At 35.7% G+C, this 14287-nt stretch overlaps 2 protein-coding genes across 2 annotated transcripts in view; both read left to right on the top strand.

Moving 5' to 3' along the window:
• LOC108544997 (keratin-associated protein 20-3-like) overlaps positions 1-12574 on the top strand; it is a 28259-nt gene extending 15685 nt beyond the window's left edge. Inside the window, exon 2 of the mRNA XM_017896409.1 lies at positions 12422-12574. Within this exon, the coding sequence (XP_017751898.1) occupies positions 12422-12574 (153 nt within the window). The remainder of the gene's footprint in view (positions 1-12421) is intronic.
• A 444-nt stretch (positions 12575-13018) lies between these two features.
• LOC108544996 (keratin-associated protein 20-3) lies at positions 13019-13265 on the top strand. Its single transcript, XM_017896408.1, has 2 exons — positions 13019-13036; positions 13113-13265. Exons 1-2 carry the CDS (start codon positions 13019-13021, stop codon positions 13263-13265), a joined length of 171 nt encoding a protein of 56 aa, XP_017751897.1.
• Positions 13266-14287: the final 1022 nt, after the last annotated feature.

The raw sequence follows: 14287 nt of genomic DNA, 5'->3' as shown, positions 1-14287 counted from the left end.
AATAAGGGTCATGTATAAAGAGCTCACAGCTAACATCATATAACCACCGCAGAAAAACTGAAAGCTTTTCCTCTAAGATCTGGCACAATGCAAGAGTGCCCACTCTTAGTACTTCTATTCAACATCGTACTGGAAGTTCTGGTCAGAGCAGCTCACAAGAAAAAGGAAATAAAGCCTTTCAAATCAGAAATAAATAAGTGAAATTATCTGTTTGCAGGTAACATATGATTATAAATGTAGAAAACCCTGAAGAGAGAGAGGATAAAAAACTCTTAGAACTGATAAACTTAGTGAAGTTGCCAGGATACAAAATCAGCCTACAAAAATCAATGGCATTTCTATATACAGACAGCAAATTATCTGAAAAGGATTTTTTAAAAACTATTTTATTTACAATAGCAACAAAAAAAGAAAATACTTGGGAATAAACAAAACTAGGGAGGTGAAAAGTCCATATAGTAAAAGCTATAAAACATTGATAAAATAAATTCGAGAGGACACAAATGGAAAGATATTTTGTGTTCATGAATTGGGAGAACTAATATTATTAAAATGATCCTACTACCTAAAAAGATCTACACATTTAATGCAATCCCCAACTAAATATGCATTGCATTCTTCCCCCACCCCCAAAAAATCTTAAAATTCATATGGAACCAAAAAAGACTCTCAATAGCCAAAATAACCATTAGCAAAAAGAAAAATGCTAGAGGCACCACATTACTTAACTTTGAAACATATTACAAAGATACAATAACTAAAACAGCACAAAACTGGCATAAAAACAGACATGTAGACCAATGGAACAATCATTGCTCCACTGAATCAATTCTGTGTTCTGTTACGTAGTACAGTGTCTATGGTTAGCAGTAATGCATTGTGTATTACAAAATAGCTAGAAGAATGGCTTTTGTATGCTCTTGCCACAAAGAAATGATAATTGCAAGAGGTGATGAATATACTAAGTATTCTGATTCTATCATTATACAACATATACATGTGTTGAAATATCAAATTGTACTCTATAAATATGTCCAAGTATAATGTGTCAATTAGAAAAGAAAAAGAAGAAAATAAAAAGAATAGAGAGACTGGGTGCGGTGGCTCATGCCTGTAATCCTGACACTTTGGGAGGCCAAGGCAGGTGGATCACTTGAGGTCAAGAGTTCAAAAGCAGCCTGGCCAACAAGGTGAAGCCCCGTCTCTACTAAAAATAAAAAATAAATAAATAAATAAATAAAAATTTAAAAAAATTAGCCAGTCATGGTGGCAGGTGCCTGTAATCCCAGCTACTCGGGAGGCTGAGCCAGGAGAAACACTTGAACCTGGGAGGCGGAGGTTGCAGTGAGCCACAGTCGCACCACTGCTACAGCCTGGATGACAGAGCAAGATTCTGCCTCAAAAAAAAAAAAAAACAAAAAAAAAAAATAGATTGACTCAATCAACAGTGAAGAGACAATCTACAAAATGGGAGAAAATGTTTGCAAACCATATATATAAGAGGCTAATATACAAAATGTATATGGAACACCTACAACCCAATAGCAAAGAAACAACCTGACTGAAAAATAATCAAAGGTTCTACATACACATTTCTTAACAGACGGCATATAAATGGCCAAAAGGTATAAAGTGATGCTATGTTTCTGGAATATGAAAATCAACCTCAGTGAACTATCACTTCACACCTGTTAGAATGGCTACTACTAAAAAAAAAAAAAAAAAAAGAAGATAAGGAGTAAAAGGAATCCTTGTATACTTTTGGGGTATATAAAAATTAGTTAGGCCATTATGGAAAACAATGTAGCTGTTCCTCAAAAAATTAAAAACAGAGTTACCTTATTATCCAGTAATTTCACTCCTGGGCCTTTATTCAGGGAAATAATATCTGGATGTTAAAGAGATACCTGCATTCCCATATTTATTGCAGCATTATTCATAATAACCAAGATACGGAAATAACCTAAGTGTCCATCAATCAATGAGTGGATAAGAAATGGTTTACACACACACACACACACACAAATATTTTTCAGCTTTATGAAAGACAAAATTCTGCCATCCTGTCATTTTCAATAACATGGACAAGCCTGGAGGATAGTATGCTAAGTAAAATAAATCAAAAAAAGACAAATACTTCATGATTTAATTTACATGTGGAATCTAAAATAGTCAAACTCATAGAAACAGAGAGTATTAATAGAAAGATGGTTGTCAGGGGCTGAAGGGAGAGGGAGATGGGAAGGAGTTGGTGAAAGTGTACAGTTTCCGTTATAAAAAAAATAAATTCTGCAGATTAAATGGGCAGCATAGTGACTACAGTTAATGATACTCTATTGCATACTTGAAATATGCTAAGATTTTAGATCTTAGCTGTACTCATCACAAAAAGAAGAAAAAGGAATTGTGCTATGTGAAGTGATAACTCTGTTAATTAGCTTGACTGTGATGATCATTCACAATGTATACATATAACAAAACATCAAGTTGTACACCTTAAGTACATACAGTTTTTGTTTATAAATAAATAAATTGAAAATCATGTGTTCACACTGTGATTCTAACCTAAAATCACAAAATCATTCTAGTTTTCTCCCTGTATGCCATAAGGTTGATCAAGGCAGCTACTCCCATGATCCTTGATAGAATTACTTATTTAATCATTCTTCCAATACATAGCCAATTCCCATTGTCCATGCAGTCCCAACCACTATGCCTGTGAAGACTACCCTGCTCGTCCTGTATGCCCTCCAACAACCCACATCAAATGATTACCACGGGCTCCAGTCCTCATGGTTATCCAGTTTGTCCTGCTCAGTCTCCGACACCTATGCGAGCAGTGGTGAACTCAGTCTCTTAATACGCTACATCCCAAATTTGGCCTCCCCACTGTACTTCTGTAATATAAGGATGCCCTCCTAACCCAACTAATGCTCCAATGCCCTGCTATGTACGGCTACCACTTTCATTGTTCCGTACCTGTGCTCACCCTCCTCAAGTACTGTCATTCTACAATGGGCTGCCCCACCCCGCTTATCTCCATAGACAGCCTCTGTGGTACCCTTAGGTTCTGTTCTGCCACATCAGAACATATGAGTGACCTCCATCCTCCTCAGCTCTTCAACCCATTCCAGGGCACTGTTACATCCATCCCAGCTTGTAGACATCCTCCTCATATCACTCAATTTCCCCAGCCATTTACATTGAGCTATGTATTTCACCTTTTCTTGGCCTTTTCATTCCTTCCTAAGTCTTTCTGTTTAATTTGGGATCATTTTGCTACTACATAGAGAAAGCTCTTCAATATTTATAGTGCAATCTGCTGGGCCACTTTTCTCTGGTGAAAAAAAATGGTTTACCTTAAATTTGGAAGGATATTGTTACTGGGTATAGAATTATAAGCTGGCAAATTTTTCCCCCATGATTGTCATGAAAGAAGTTTGTTTAGAAAAAAAAAGAAAAGGACTTTTTGACCCAATAAAACTGCACGTTACATTAATTCACATTTATATTGTATGTTACTCTCCTGAGTGATGTCTTTCAATGTTTTGTTGAAGAAATAGAAAGTATTCTGTATACTTAAGCAGAAAATGATTTAACCCTGAGAAATAAATGGATATAAAACCACAGGAAAGAGCATAGGAGAAAAAGTCAAGAAAGGCTTCTACCATCACTCAAATTCACTGCCACCATTTAGTTTAGTTAGGAAGTTACAGGAACCATAATAAATTCACACTGAAGGTCACAGCTGCCTATAATATTAAGGTCAGTGTTTCTAAGGGAAACAGACTTAAAAAACCCCACATTTCCCAAACATCGTGCATCTTCTTGCTAATGCAGGTGAAATAATACAGCTTCTGCCTCCCTTCCACGTCACATCTTGCTCAAGAGCCTGCCACTGGCAGAATTTATGGCATATCTCTAAGGAACTAACTCAGGAGATGTAGGTGCTGTCAACGAGATACACAAAGGAAAATAATAAGAGGCAAGAATGGTGCATAGTTGTCCACAGGAAATTCAGTACTCTAGATTTCACTCAAACACATTGTGTTCCTATATTCTTTCACAACATAATCTTTTTTCTAATACCTGGATTAATAAAGTGTTGGCAGAAAACCTATTAACTATTAAATTCAGAATATTCATTTTAAAAAAGAATAGAGTATAATTTTGCTCAGAAAAGAGTCTAGACCTTACATAAATGCAAAGTTACGTCTCTACTAAGCATCACTGAAAAAGGAACGCTTTTACATTGTTAGTGGGAGTGTAAATTAGTTCAGCCATTGTGGAAGACAGTGTGGCAATTCCTGATAACCTAACCACAGACAAAATATTTAAAATAATTATGACTGAGAACTTTTGAAAATTAGTAGCAGGTACCAAACCATAAATTCAGAAAACCCTAAGCAGAATGAATATTTTAAAAACTACACCTAGGTATCTCTTATGTATTTATTCATTTTCTGTTTTCTGGTTTTTGTTTTGTTTCGTTTTGTTTGACAACATCTTTCTCTGTCGCCCAGGCTGGAGTGCAGTGGCACCATCATGGCTCACTTCAGCCTCAGCCTTCCCCGGCTCAGGTGATACTCCCACCTTAGCCTCATGAGTAGCTGGGACTATAGGTGCACACCATCACACCCAGTTAATTTTTGTATTTTTAGTACAGACAGGGTTTCACCATGTTGCCCAGGCTAGGTATATTATATTTAAGCCTCAAAACCAAAGACAAAAGAAGCAGGAGGAAAATGTTTTACCTAGAATAGAACAGTAAGAATTCCAGTGGAATTCTCATCTGCAATCATGCACACAAGAATATAACTTTAGGTCATTATCCTAAATGAATTAACACAGGAACATAAAACCAAATACCACATTTTCATTTATAAGTAGGAGCTCAACATTGAGTACACATGGACATAAACATGAAAACAATTGACCTTGGGGACTACTAGAGGGCAGAGGAAGGAGAGGGGGGGGAATGGACTGAAAAAATACCCATTGGGTACTGTGCTCACTACTTGGGTGACCATATCATCATTTCTAATCTTATCATCACACAATATACCTATGTAACAAACGTGTACTCCCTGAATCTAAAACAAAAGTTAAAATTATTTAAAAACAAAGAATAAAGTAGAGTGAAATACTGAAACTCTTCAAAGAAAAAAAAACACTAATCTAGAATTTTATGTCCAGCAGAATTATCCTTCAAAAGTGAACAAGTAATAAATATTTCTTCAGACAAAACTAAGGAAATTCATTATTGGCCCTGCAAGAAATGTTAAAAGCAGTTCTTCAGGGAAAAGAAAATATAAAGGTCAGATACTCACATCTACATAAGGAAAAGAAAAGCATTAAAATAAATACTTAAAGGTAAAATAAACATTTTCTTTTTCTTATATTTATCTTAAAATATGAGCATCTACTTAAAACAATAATAGCAACAATGTGTTCGGTGGTTATAGCATATGGATAAGGGAAATGAATAACTGCAGATGAGAGAGAACAATTAAGAATACTCTGTTATGTTACCCTCACTACACACGAAGTGGCATAGTGGCATTTGAAGGTGAATTTAGAATAATAAAAAATACATAGTTGACTCTCTAGAACAACCATAATTTTTTTAAAAAATTGTCTGATATGCTAAGGGAGAAAATAACATTGAATTATATAAAATGCTCATTTAAAACAAGAGAAGGTAAAAAAGGAGAAAAAACAGAAACGAAAGCAAATGGAACACACAGAAAATAGTTATACTAACATTCATCCAATTATATCAATAGGCACTTTAAATATGAATGGTTTAAATTCACAAAGTGTCAGAGATTATCAAGACATATAAATATACAAGATCTAACTACATGTTGTCTATAAGAAATTCATCTTATAAAAAATTATCCATAATAAATGGATGGAAAAATATACTCTGCTAACAATAATCACAAAAAAGCTGTAGTAGCTATATTAATTCTAGACAGAGAAAATTTCAGAGCAAGTAAGATTATTGAGAATAAAGAGACATTACATAAAATAAAGAAAATGTTCAAGAAGACCTAACATTTTTAATCATGTATACATCTAACAATAAGCATCAAAATATGTGAAGCAAAATCTGATAGAACTAAAAGAAGAAATAGACAAATCCACTATTCCAGGTAAAGATATCAATACCCCACTTTACTACTTGGCAGAGGAAGCAAAAAGCAAAACAATAAGGTGTATGTAGTTTACCTGAAATGTATAGTGAACTGGAAATATAATCAACATCATCTACTTAACTTTTATAGAATATTCTACCCAAAAACAGCATAATACACATTTTTCTCAAGGTCACATAGAACATTAACCGTGATAGATAACATTCTGAACCATAAAAAACCTTAATACATTTAAACAAAGGATAATATTTGGCAATCAATACACTGCTAAATAATACACGAATAAAAGAAGTCCAAAAAATTTAAAAATACATTGATCTAAATAAAAATGAGAATACAACTTAGTAAAATAGGTAGATTCACCAAAAACAGTACATGAACTTATTTCTTAGAGGAAAATTCATAGCGCTGTGTGTATAAATTTGAAGAAAAGAAAGATCTAAAAACTCCCACCTTAGGAAACCAGGAAAAGAAGAACATGCAAGCCTAAAGCAAGCATAAGAAATATATAATAAAATTAGAAAAAAAATAAATAAATTGAAAATAGAAAACAGTGAATAAAATAAAATTAAAACTAGTATTTTAAAATATTCACTAATGATCAGTGATGTTTATCATTTTCTCATGTTTATTGGCTGCATGTATTAGTCCATTTTCACACTTTTGATAAAGACATACCTGAGACTGAGCAATTTATGAAAGAAAGAGGTTTATTGGACTTACAGTTCCATGTGGCTGGGGAAACATTACAATCATGATGGAAGGTGAAAGGCATGTCTCACATGGCAGTGGCAAGAGAGAGAATGAGAGCCAAGAGAAATATGTTTCCCATATCAAGCCATTAGATCTCATTAGACTTATTCACTACCCTGGAAACAGTGCAGGAAAGAACCGCCCCGATAATACAATCACCTCCCACTGAACCCCCCTACAATATGTGAAAATTCAAGATGAGATTTGGGTGGGGACACAGCCAAACCATATTGCTGCATGAATGCCTTCTTTTGAGAAGTGTCTGTTCATGTTCTTTGCCTACTTTTTAATGGGGTTGTTTGTTTCTTTCTTGTAAATTTGTTTAAGTTCCTTGTAGATTTTGGATATGAAGTCTTTGTTGGACAGATAGATTGAAAACATTTTCTCCCACTCTGTAGGTTGCCTGCTTACTCTGATGATAGTTACTTTTGCCATGTAGAAGCTCTTTAGTTAGATCCCATTTGTCAATTTTTACTTTTTTTGCAATTGCTTCTGGCGATTTCATCATGAACTCTTTTCCCATGCCTGTATCTTGAATGGTATTGACTAGATTTTCTAGGGTTTTTATAATTTTGGGTTTTACATTTAAGTCTTTAATCCATCTTGAGTTAATTTCTATAAGGTGTAAGAAAGGGGTCCAGTTTCAATTCTCTGCATATGGATAGCCAGTTCTCCCAGCACCATTTATTAAACAGGGAATCCTTTCTCCTTTGCTTGTTTTTGTCAGGTTTGTCAAAGGTTCTAAATGTGTGATCTTATTTCTGAGTTCTCCATTCTGTTCCATTGGTCTTTGTGTCTGTTCTTGTGCCAGTACCATGTTGTTTTGGTTACTGTAGTTTCATAGTATAGTTTGAAGTTAGGTAGCATGATGTCTTCAGCTTTGTTCTTTTTGCTTAGGGTTGTCTTGGTTATGTGGATTTTGGTTCCATATGAATTTTAAAATGTTTTCTTTCTAATTCTGTGAAGAATGTCAATGGTAGTTTAATGGGAATAGCATTGAATCTATAAATTACTTTGGGCAATATGGCCATTTTCACAATATTGAGTCTTCCTGTCCATTAGCATAGAATATTTTCCCATTTGTTTGTGTCTTCTCTGGTTTCCTTGAGTCACAATTTGTAGTTCTCCTTAAAGATGTCCTTTACTTCCCTTGTTAACTTTATTCCTAGGTATTTTATTCTCTTTATAAAAATTGGGATTAAAACACCAAATTAGTGAAATGGCCATGTACTGTATGATTACAATTATAGTATATTCTGGAAAAGGCAATAGAGATAGTAAAAAGATGAGTCGTTTCTAAAGGTTGAGGAAAGGAAGATTAAATGGGCAAATCACAGGGGATTTTTTTAGGGCAGTAAAACCATTTTGTGTGATATTTTATTGGTGGAAATGTGACACTATCCATTTCTCAAAACTCATAGAACTTTACAGCACAAAGAGTGAACCTTATGCTGATTTTTTCTCATCTTTGTAGTGGACACATAGAGGGAAACCACATACAATGGGGCCTATCAGTGGGTGGAGGGAGAGGATCAGGAAAAATAACTAATGGGTACTAGGCTTAAAACCTGGGTGATAAAATAATCTGTACAACAAATCCCTATAACACAAGTTTACTTATGTAACAAACCTGCATATGCCCCCTGAACTTAAAATAAAAGTTAAAAATAAATAAAAAAGAGTGAACTTTAATTTACACAAATTATGAAAAATTACTTAGAAGAACAAAGGATCCCAGAATGAAATAGAGAATATTACGAAATCACCTAGTTGTATTACAAATATATACAACAAACTCACTGAAAGGGATAAAAAAATGCTGCTGATCTAAATAAATTTGGAAATGAATGGAATCTGTAAGATTAAAGACAAGAGAAACTATACATTCACCAATTAACCAACTCCATCTAAGCCAATTTACAGGCCCACAAATTTTTGAATGAATGCGAGGCAGGTCTGTTGAGGAAGATCCATGTATCATTGCCAAAAAGACGATACTGTAAATCATCCTTTCAGTCATCTTCAAAATAATCTGCACCAATTTACTAGTATGACAGTGCTTTGGACAAGGGTAAAACATCAGAATTTTTAGAGATTATCAGACATCGGCTCTAAACAGAGACTAAATTTTTAAAGACTCCATACCCTGTTGTGGTCAAGTAAAATAATAAATGAAGTTTGAACTTTCATCTGTTTCATAATGGACACAGTGAATCCACCACTCCCCCCATGAAATAGATTAGATATGTTACAACTGGCAGAATCTGCACACTGGGTCTCTGGAGTGAGGTCTATTGAGGTAGGAAAGAATAAACAGAAATTAGTAGAGATACCTCTTTCTACCAAATAGTAAATTAAAAACAATCTTTTATTTCCAGAAAGATTATAGAGATTAATGCTATCTACAGTAATTTCCTAGGACTAGTATAGCAACATATCATACATTTGGTGGCTTAAAACAATAGAAACTTATTCTCTCATAGTTCTGAAGGCTAGAAATTAAAAATCAAGGTGTGAATGGTCCATGCTCTCTCTGAAGAGTCTGGAGAAAAATCCTTCCTTGCCTTTTCCTACCTCCTGATGGCTGCAGGCAATCTTCGGTTTTTCTTGGCATATACACATACGACTTTAACTTCTGTTTTCTTGGTCACATGGCATTCTCTCTGTGTGTGTCTTCAACTCTGTTTTGTCACAAAGCCCTCTTATAAAAAAATCAGTGACTGGATTTGTAATCTACCATAATTCAGTATGACCTCAACTTGATTACAACTGCAAAGATTCTATTTCCAAATAAGGTAACATTCACGGGCACCAGGGGTTAGGACTTCAACATATGCTTTTTGAAGACACAATTTAAACCACAACACTACCATTAAAGTCTTGAAAGTTTCAAGAGAGATGACTGTACCACATCTGTATTCAATTTGCTTATTTGTCCCCTACAAAATATAAATAGGTTTAGAAGAGTAAGAGGGAATTATCATAAACTTAATCTAGTAATGACTCCAGATATAGCTGTTTTTTCAGATGTGCTATTTCTCTACCAGAGCAAATAAACACATCCCTTTGAACCTAATATTCACTTTTTATCTGGCAGTCTTTTTACCTTACAAATAAAGAACACCAGAGTCAGCTGGCAAGACCAATCAGCTGGCAAGACCAATCATATTCCTTCACTGCCCTATCTCAAAAGCATGCTAACTCTTCAGTGTCCAGGCATAAATTCATCTGCAGAGACCTTGACTGCCTCTCTATTCCAGAGGATACCGCGTTAATGGAATATATTGATGGTATTATGGTGATCAGACCCAGAGAGCAATAATTAACAACTACCATGGACCTCTTTAAATGACCCATAAGAGACCAAAGATAGAAAATAAATTATATAAAAATTCAGGGATCTGCCACTCAGTGAAAGTTTTATGGGTCTAGTGATCTGAACGAAGGATAAGTTGCTCCCTTTGGCCCCTCTTACCACTCAGCAAGAGGCATAATACTTAGTCACTTTGTTACATTTTCATGGCAACATAATCTTTATTTGTGTATGGTATGGGTTACCATTTAGAAAGGAATATAATGGCTTTCAGTCTTGAGTTACTTAAGAGCAAGAGAAGGCTCTGGAATGGTCATAGCTGTGAATATTGCTCTGTTGTTCAAACTGTATAGAGGGGCAGATTCAATGGTGCATGAAGCATCTATGACCGATAAGAATGCTGTCTGGAGGCATTTACAGGCCTGTATTAGGTGAATCAGGCACATACTTTTAAGATTTTGGAGCAAATTTATACTCTGTTCTGCAGATATATATTTTCCTTTGGAAAAATGGCTTTTAGTTCATCATATGATTTGAACTGCCCATTATGAACGATGTATTTTCTAGCCCTCTTACTCAGAAAGTTGAGCATACACATCAGCTGTCCGTCATCAGGTGAAGGTGGAGAACATAAGGTTGGGCTTAAGGGAGTTCTGAAAGCACAAACAACTTACAGAAGCAATTGGCTTGGATTCTCATGATTTCCACTCTGCTGAGTTTTCTCTTCTTTCTCAACATACACCTACAAATTTATGCTGATTTTCCAGTTGAAGAAGGAAAAATTAGTCCCGGATTATAGATGGTTCAGCCAACATGCTAGCACTGCCTAAAAGTGGATGACCGAAGTATAACAGATCAAAGCAGGGATTACCCTAAAGGTCAGTGGTGAAGGAAATTTTCAATTATTTTAATCATCTTAAGAAATGATAGTATCTAGATTCACTAGATACTAGATACTAGATAGTCTGCGTTTTAGAACTTAAGTCTACCTATGAGTACTTGATATAGACAGAGTCAACATCCCTAAAGAAAAATTAATAGTCATACCTTCTGTTAAATTTGGGTCTACTCTACATTCCTATGACATTGAAATCCGATAAGATTCTCAATGCTTTTCTTTTCTCTGAAGAAACATGTCTACATTACAGTGCACGTACAAGATAATCAACTAAACAACTTTTTAAAGAATGCTTAAGGTGTGGAGAGGAAGGAACTAAACAAGCAAGAAAATGGCACTACTTTTGAGAGAGTGTAGCAATAGGAAAACTACAGAGTAATATGTGATTGGTGGGAGTTTGTACAGAATAAATCACAGTTGACACTCGAACAATGCAGGGGTTGGGGGTGCCAACCTCCACGCAGTTGGAAATCAGAGTATAACTTTTGACTCCCCAAAAAGTTAACTACTAATAGCCTACTGTTGACCAGAAGCCTTACCAATAACATAAACAGTTGATTAATAGATGCTTATGTTACCTGTATGATAGATTACATTCTTATAATAAAGTAGGCTAAAGAAAAGAAAATGTTATTAAGAAAATAAGGAAAAAAGAGGAAATGTATTTACTATTCACTAAGTGGAAGTGCATCGTCATAAAGGTCCTCATCCTTATTGTCTTCATGTTGAGTAGGTTGAGGACGAGGAGGAGGAGGAGGGGTTGGTCTTGCTGCCGGAGTGACAGAGGTGAAGAAAATCTGTTTAATACAAGCGTATCTGTGCAGTTCAAACCCGTGGTATTCGAGAGTCCACTGTATTTGCTACTAAGATGTATATAGATAACATCACAGCTGTGTTGATTAGGATTTAAATATGCATATAAGAAGAAGGGTATTATTAGCAAAATGATGGGAAGAGGATGGCATTTGCCTCCTCCACGTGATGTCATCCAACATAGTTACAAAGGTTAAATTCGGCATCAGTGTGAGCAAGGTCATTGAACTCAGCATTTATTTTTTTTTCCCTTTAAAGCCTATCAACTGTTTGGCAGGATCATAACATACTGAGAAGAAAATCTCAATTTTATCAGGATATGGAGTCTTTTCTTTAATCCAAAGATATAAGATTAATGAGATTTTTAAATACAGGTTGATCTATATAAGAATGTCAGGAGTGCCTGTGGTTTGTCACACCTACACTGAGACTGATAAAAGACTCTTAGTGTTTTATGCACTAAAACTTACTCTTGCCTTTTAGGCTAAAGACTTAAATCCTGACACAATAAGCTACTATGGCAACTACTACGGAGGACTAGGCTATGGCTATGGCTGCAAATATGGTTATACCTCTGGCTTTGGTGCCTTTAGAATCCTGGACTGTGGCTACAGATGTGGCTGTGGTGGGTTATGAATTTGACTGCTGCCACCAGTATGATTATAGTACATTGTTATTACCAGGCATTGACTGAATAATATCTACAATTGGGTCCATTTTGCTGTTCTACTATACCTCTTTTATTTGTTTAACCCAATTAGAATTGTTAATGATTCCCTGTAATCCCAGCACTTTGGGAGGCTGAGGCAGGTGGATCACCTAGGTTTAGGAGTTCGAGACCATCCTGGCCAACATGGCAAAACCCCATCTTTACTACAACTACAAAACTTAGCCAGGTGTGGTGGTGGGTGCCTGTAGCCCCAGCTACTGGGGAGGCTGAGACAGGAGGATCACTTGAACCCAAGAGGCTGAGGTTGCAGTGAGCTGAGATTGCACCACTGCACTCCAGCCTGGGTGACTGAGCAAGATNAAAGATATAAGATTAATGAGATTTTTAAATACAGGTTGATCTATATAAGAATGTCAGGAGTGCCTGTGGTTTGTCACACCTACACTGAGACTGATAAAAGACTCTTAGTGTTTTTATGCACTAAAACTTACTCTTGCCTTTTAGGCTAAAGACTTAAATCCTGACACAATAAGCTACTATGGCAACTACTACGGAGGACTAGGCTATGGCTATGGCTGCAAATATGGTTATACCTCTGGCTTTGGTGCCTTTAGAATCCTGGACTGTGGCTACAGATGTGGCTGTGGTGGGTTATGAATTTGACTGCTGCCACCAGTATGATTATAGTACATTGTTATTACCAGGCATTGACTGAATAATATCTACAATTGGGTCCATTTTTGCTGTTCTACTATACCTCTTTTATTTGTTTAACCCAATTAGAATTGTTAATGATTCCCTGTAATCCCAGCACTTTGGGAGGCTGAGGCAGGTGGATCACCTAGGTTTAGGAGTTCGAGACCATCCTGGCCAACATGGCAAAACCCCATCTTTACTACAACTACAAAACTTAGCCAGGTGTGGTGGTGGGTGCCTGTAGCCCCAGCTACTGGGGAGGCTGAGACAGGAGGATCACTTGAACCCAAGAGGCTGAGGTTGCAGTGAGCTGAGATTGCACCACTGCACTCCAGCCTGGGTGACTGAGCAAGATTTCATCTCAAAAAAAAAAAAAAAAAAAAAAGAATGCTTAATTATTCAATCTAATTCTAGGCAAGTAAGACACATTATTAAATTCACACTAAATCCACATCAGTGCCCTAGATTAACTACATTTTCCTTTTCCAAACTGATGTGTTTTCATAATTTACCAGGCAAAGTACCTTTTGGTATGTTTCAGGAGTAGGGAGCTCTAGGTTTATTTTGAATTAAACTACTTTGGCCAGGCCATGTTATTTATTCTTTAAATTTATTAATATTCACCTGTTTAATAAATATTTATTAAGTAATTTCTAGATAGGACTTCCAGTTAAGTCTTAGTGTTACTTATGGGAAGAGAGTTTTTAAGCAGAAAAACAAATCTGTAAATAAACATGTATGCTACAACATGATAGGTGATGTAATGGCCAAGTAGGAATACAGAGGAGAAGCTCATGTTTGGATGCAAAAGAGGGAGATTGTAGAGCAAAGAGTTCAAAAATATTCTCATTGAAGGTTACATTTGGATAAATTTTAACCAAGGAAAAATACATTAGGGGTAAAGTATATGCCAGGCAGGGGGAACAAAAATGCAAAGCATGAAAAAAGTATTGGACTGCAAAGTCATAAATTGATGTTACTTA

The sequence above is a fragment of the Rhinopithecus bieti genome, unplaced genomic scaffold, assembly GCF_001698545.2.
Source record: "Rhinopithecus bieti isolate Rb0 unplaced genomic scaffold, ASM169854v2 scaffold_28524, whole genome shotgun sequence".
In the NCBI taxonomy this organism is placed as follows: domain Eukaryota; kingdom Metazoa; phylum Chordata; class Mammalia; order Primates; family Cercopithecidae; genus Rhinopithecus; species Rhinopithecus bieti.
This window is presented reverse-complemented; position numbering and strand designations above follow the sequence as displayed.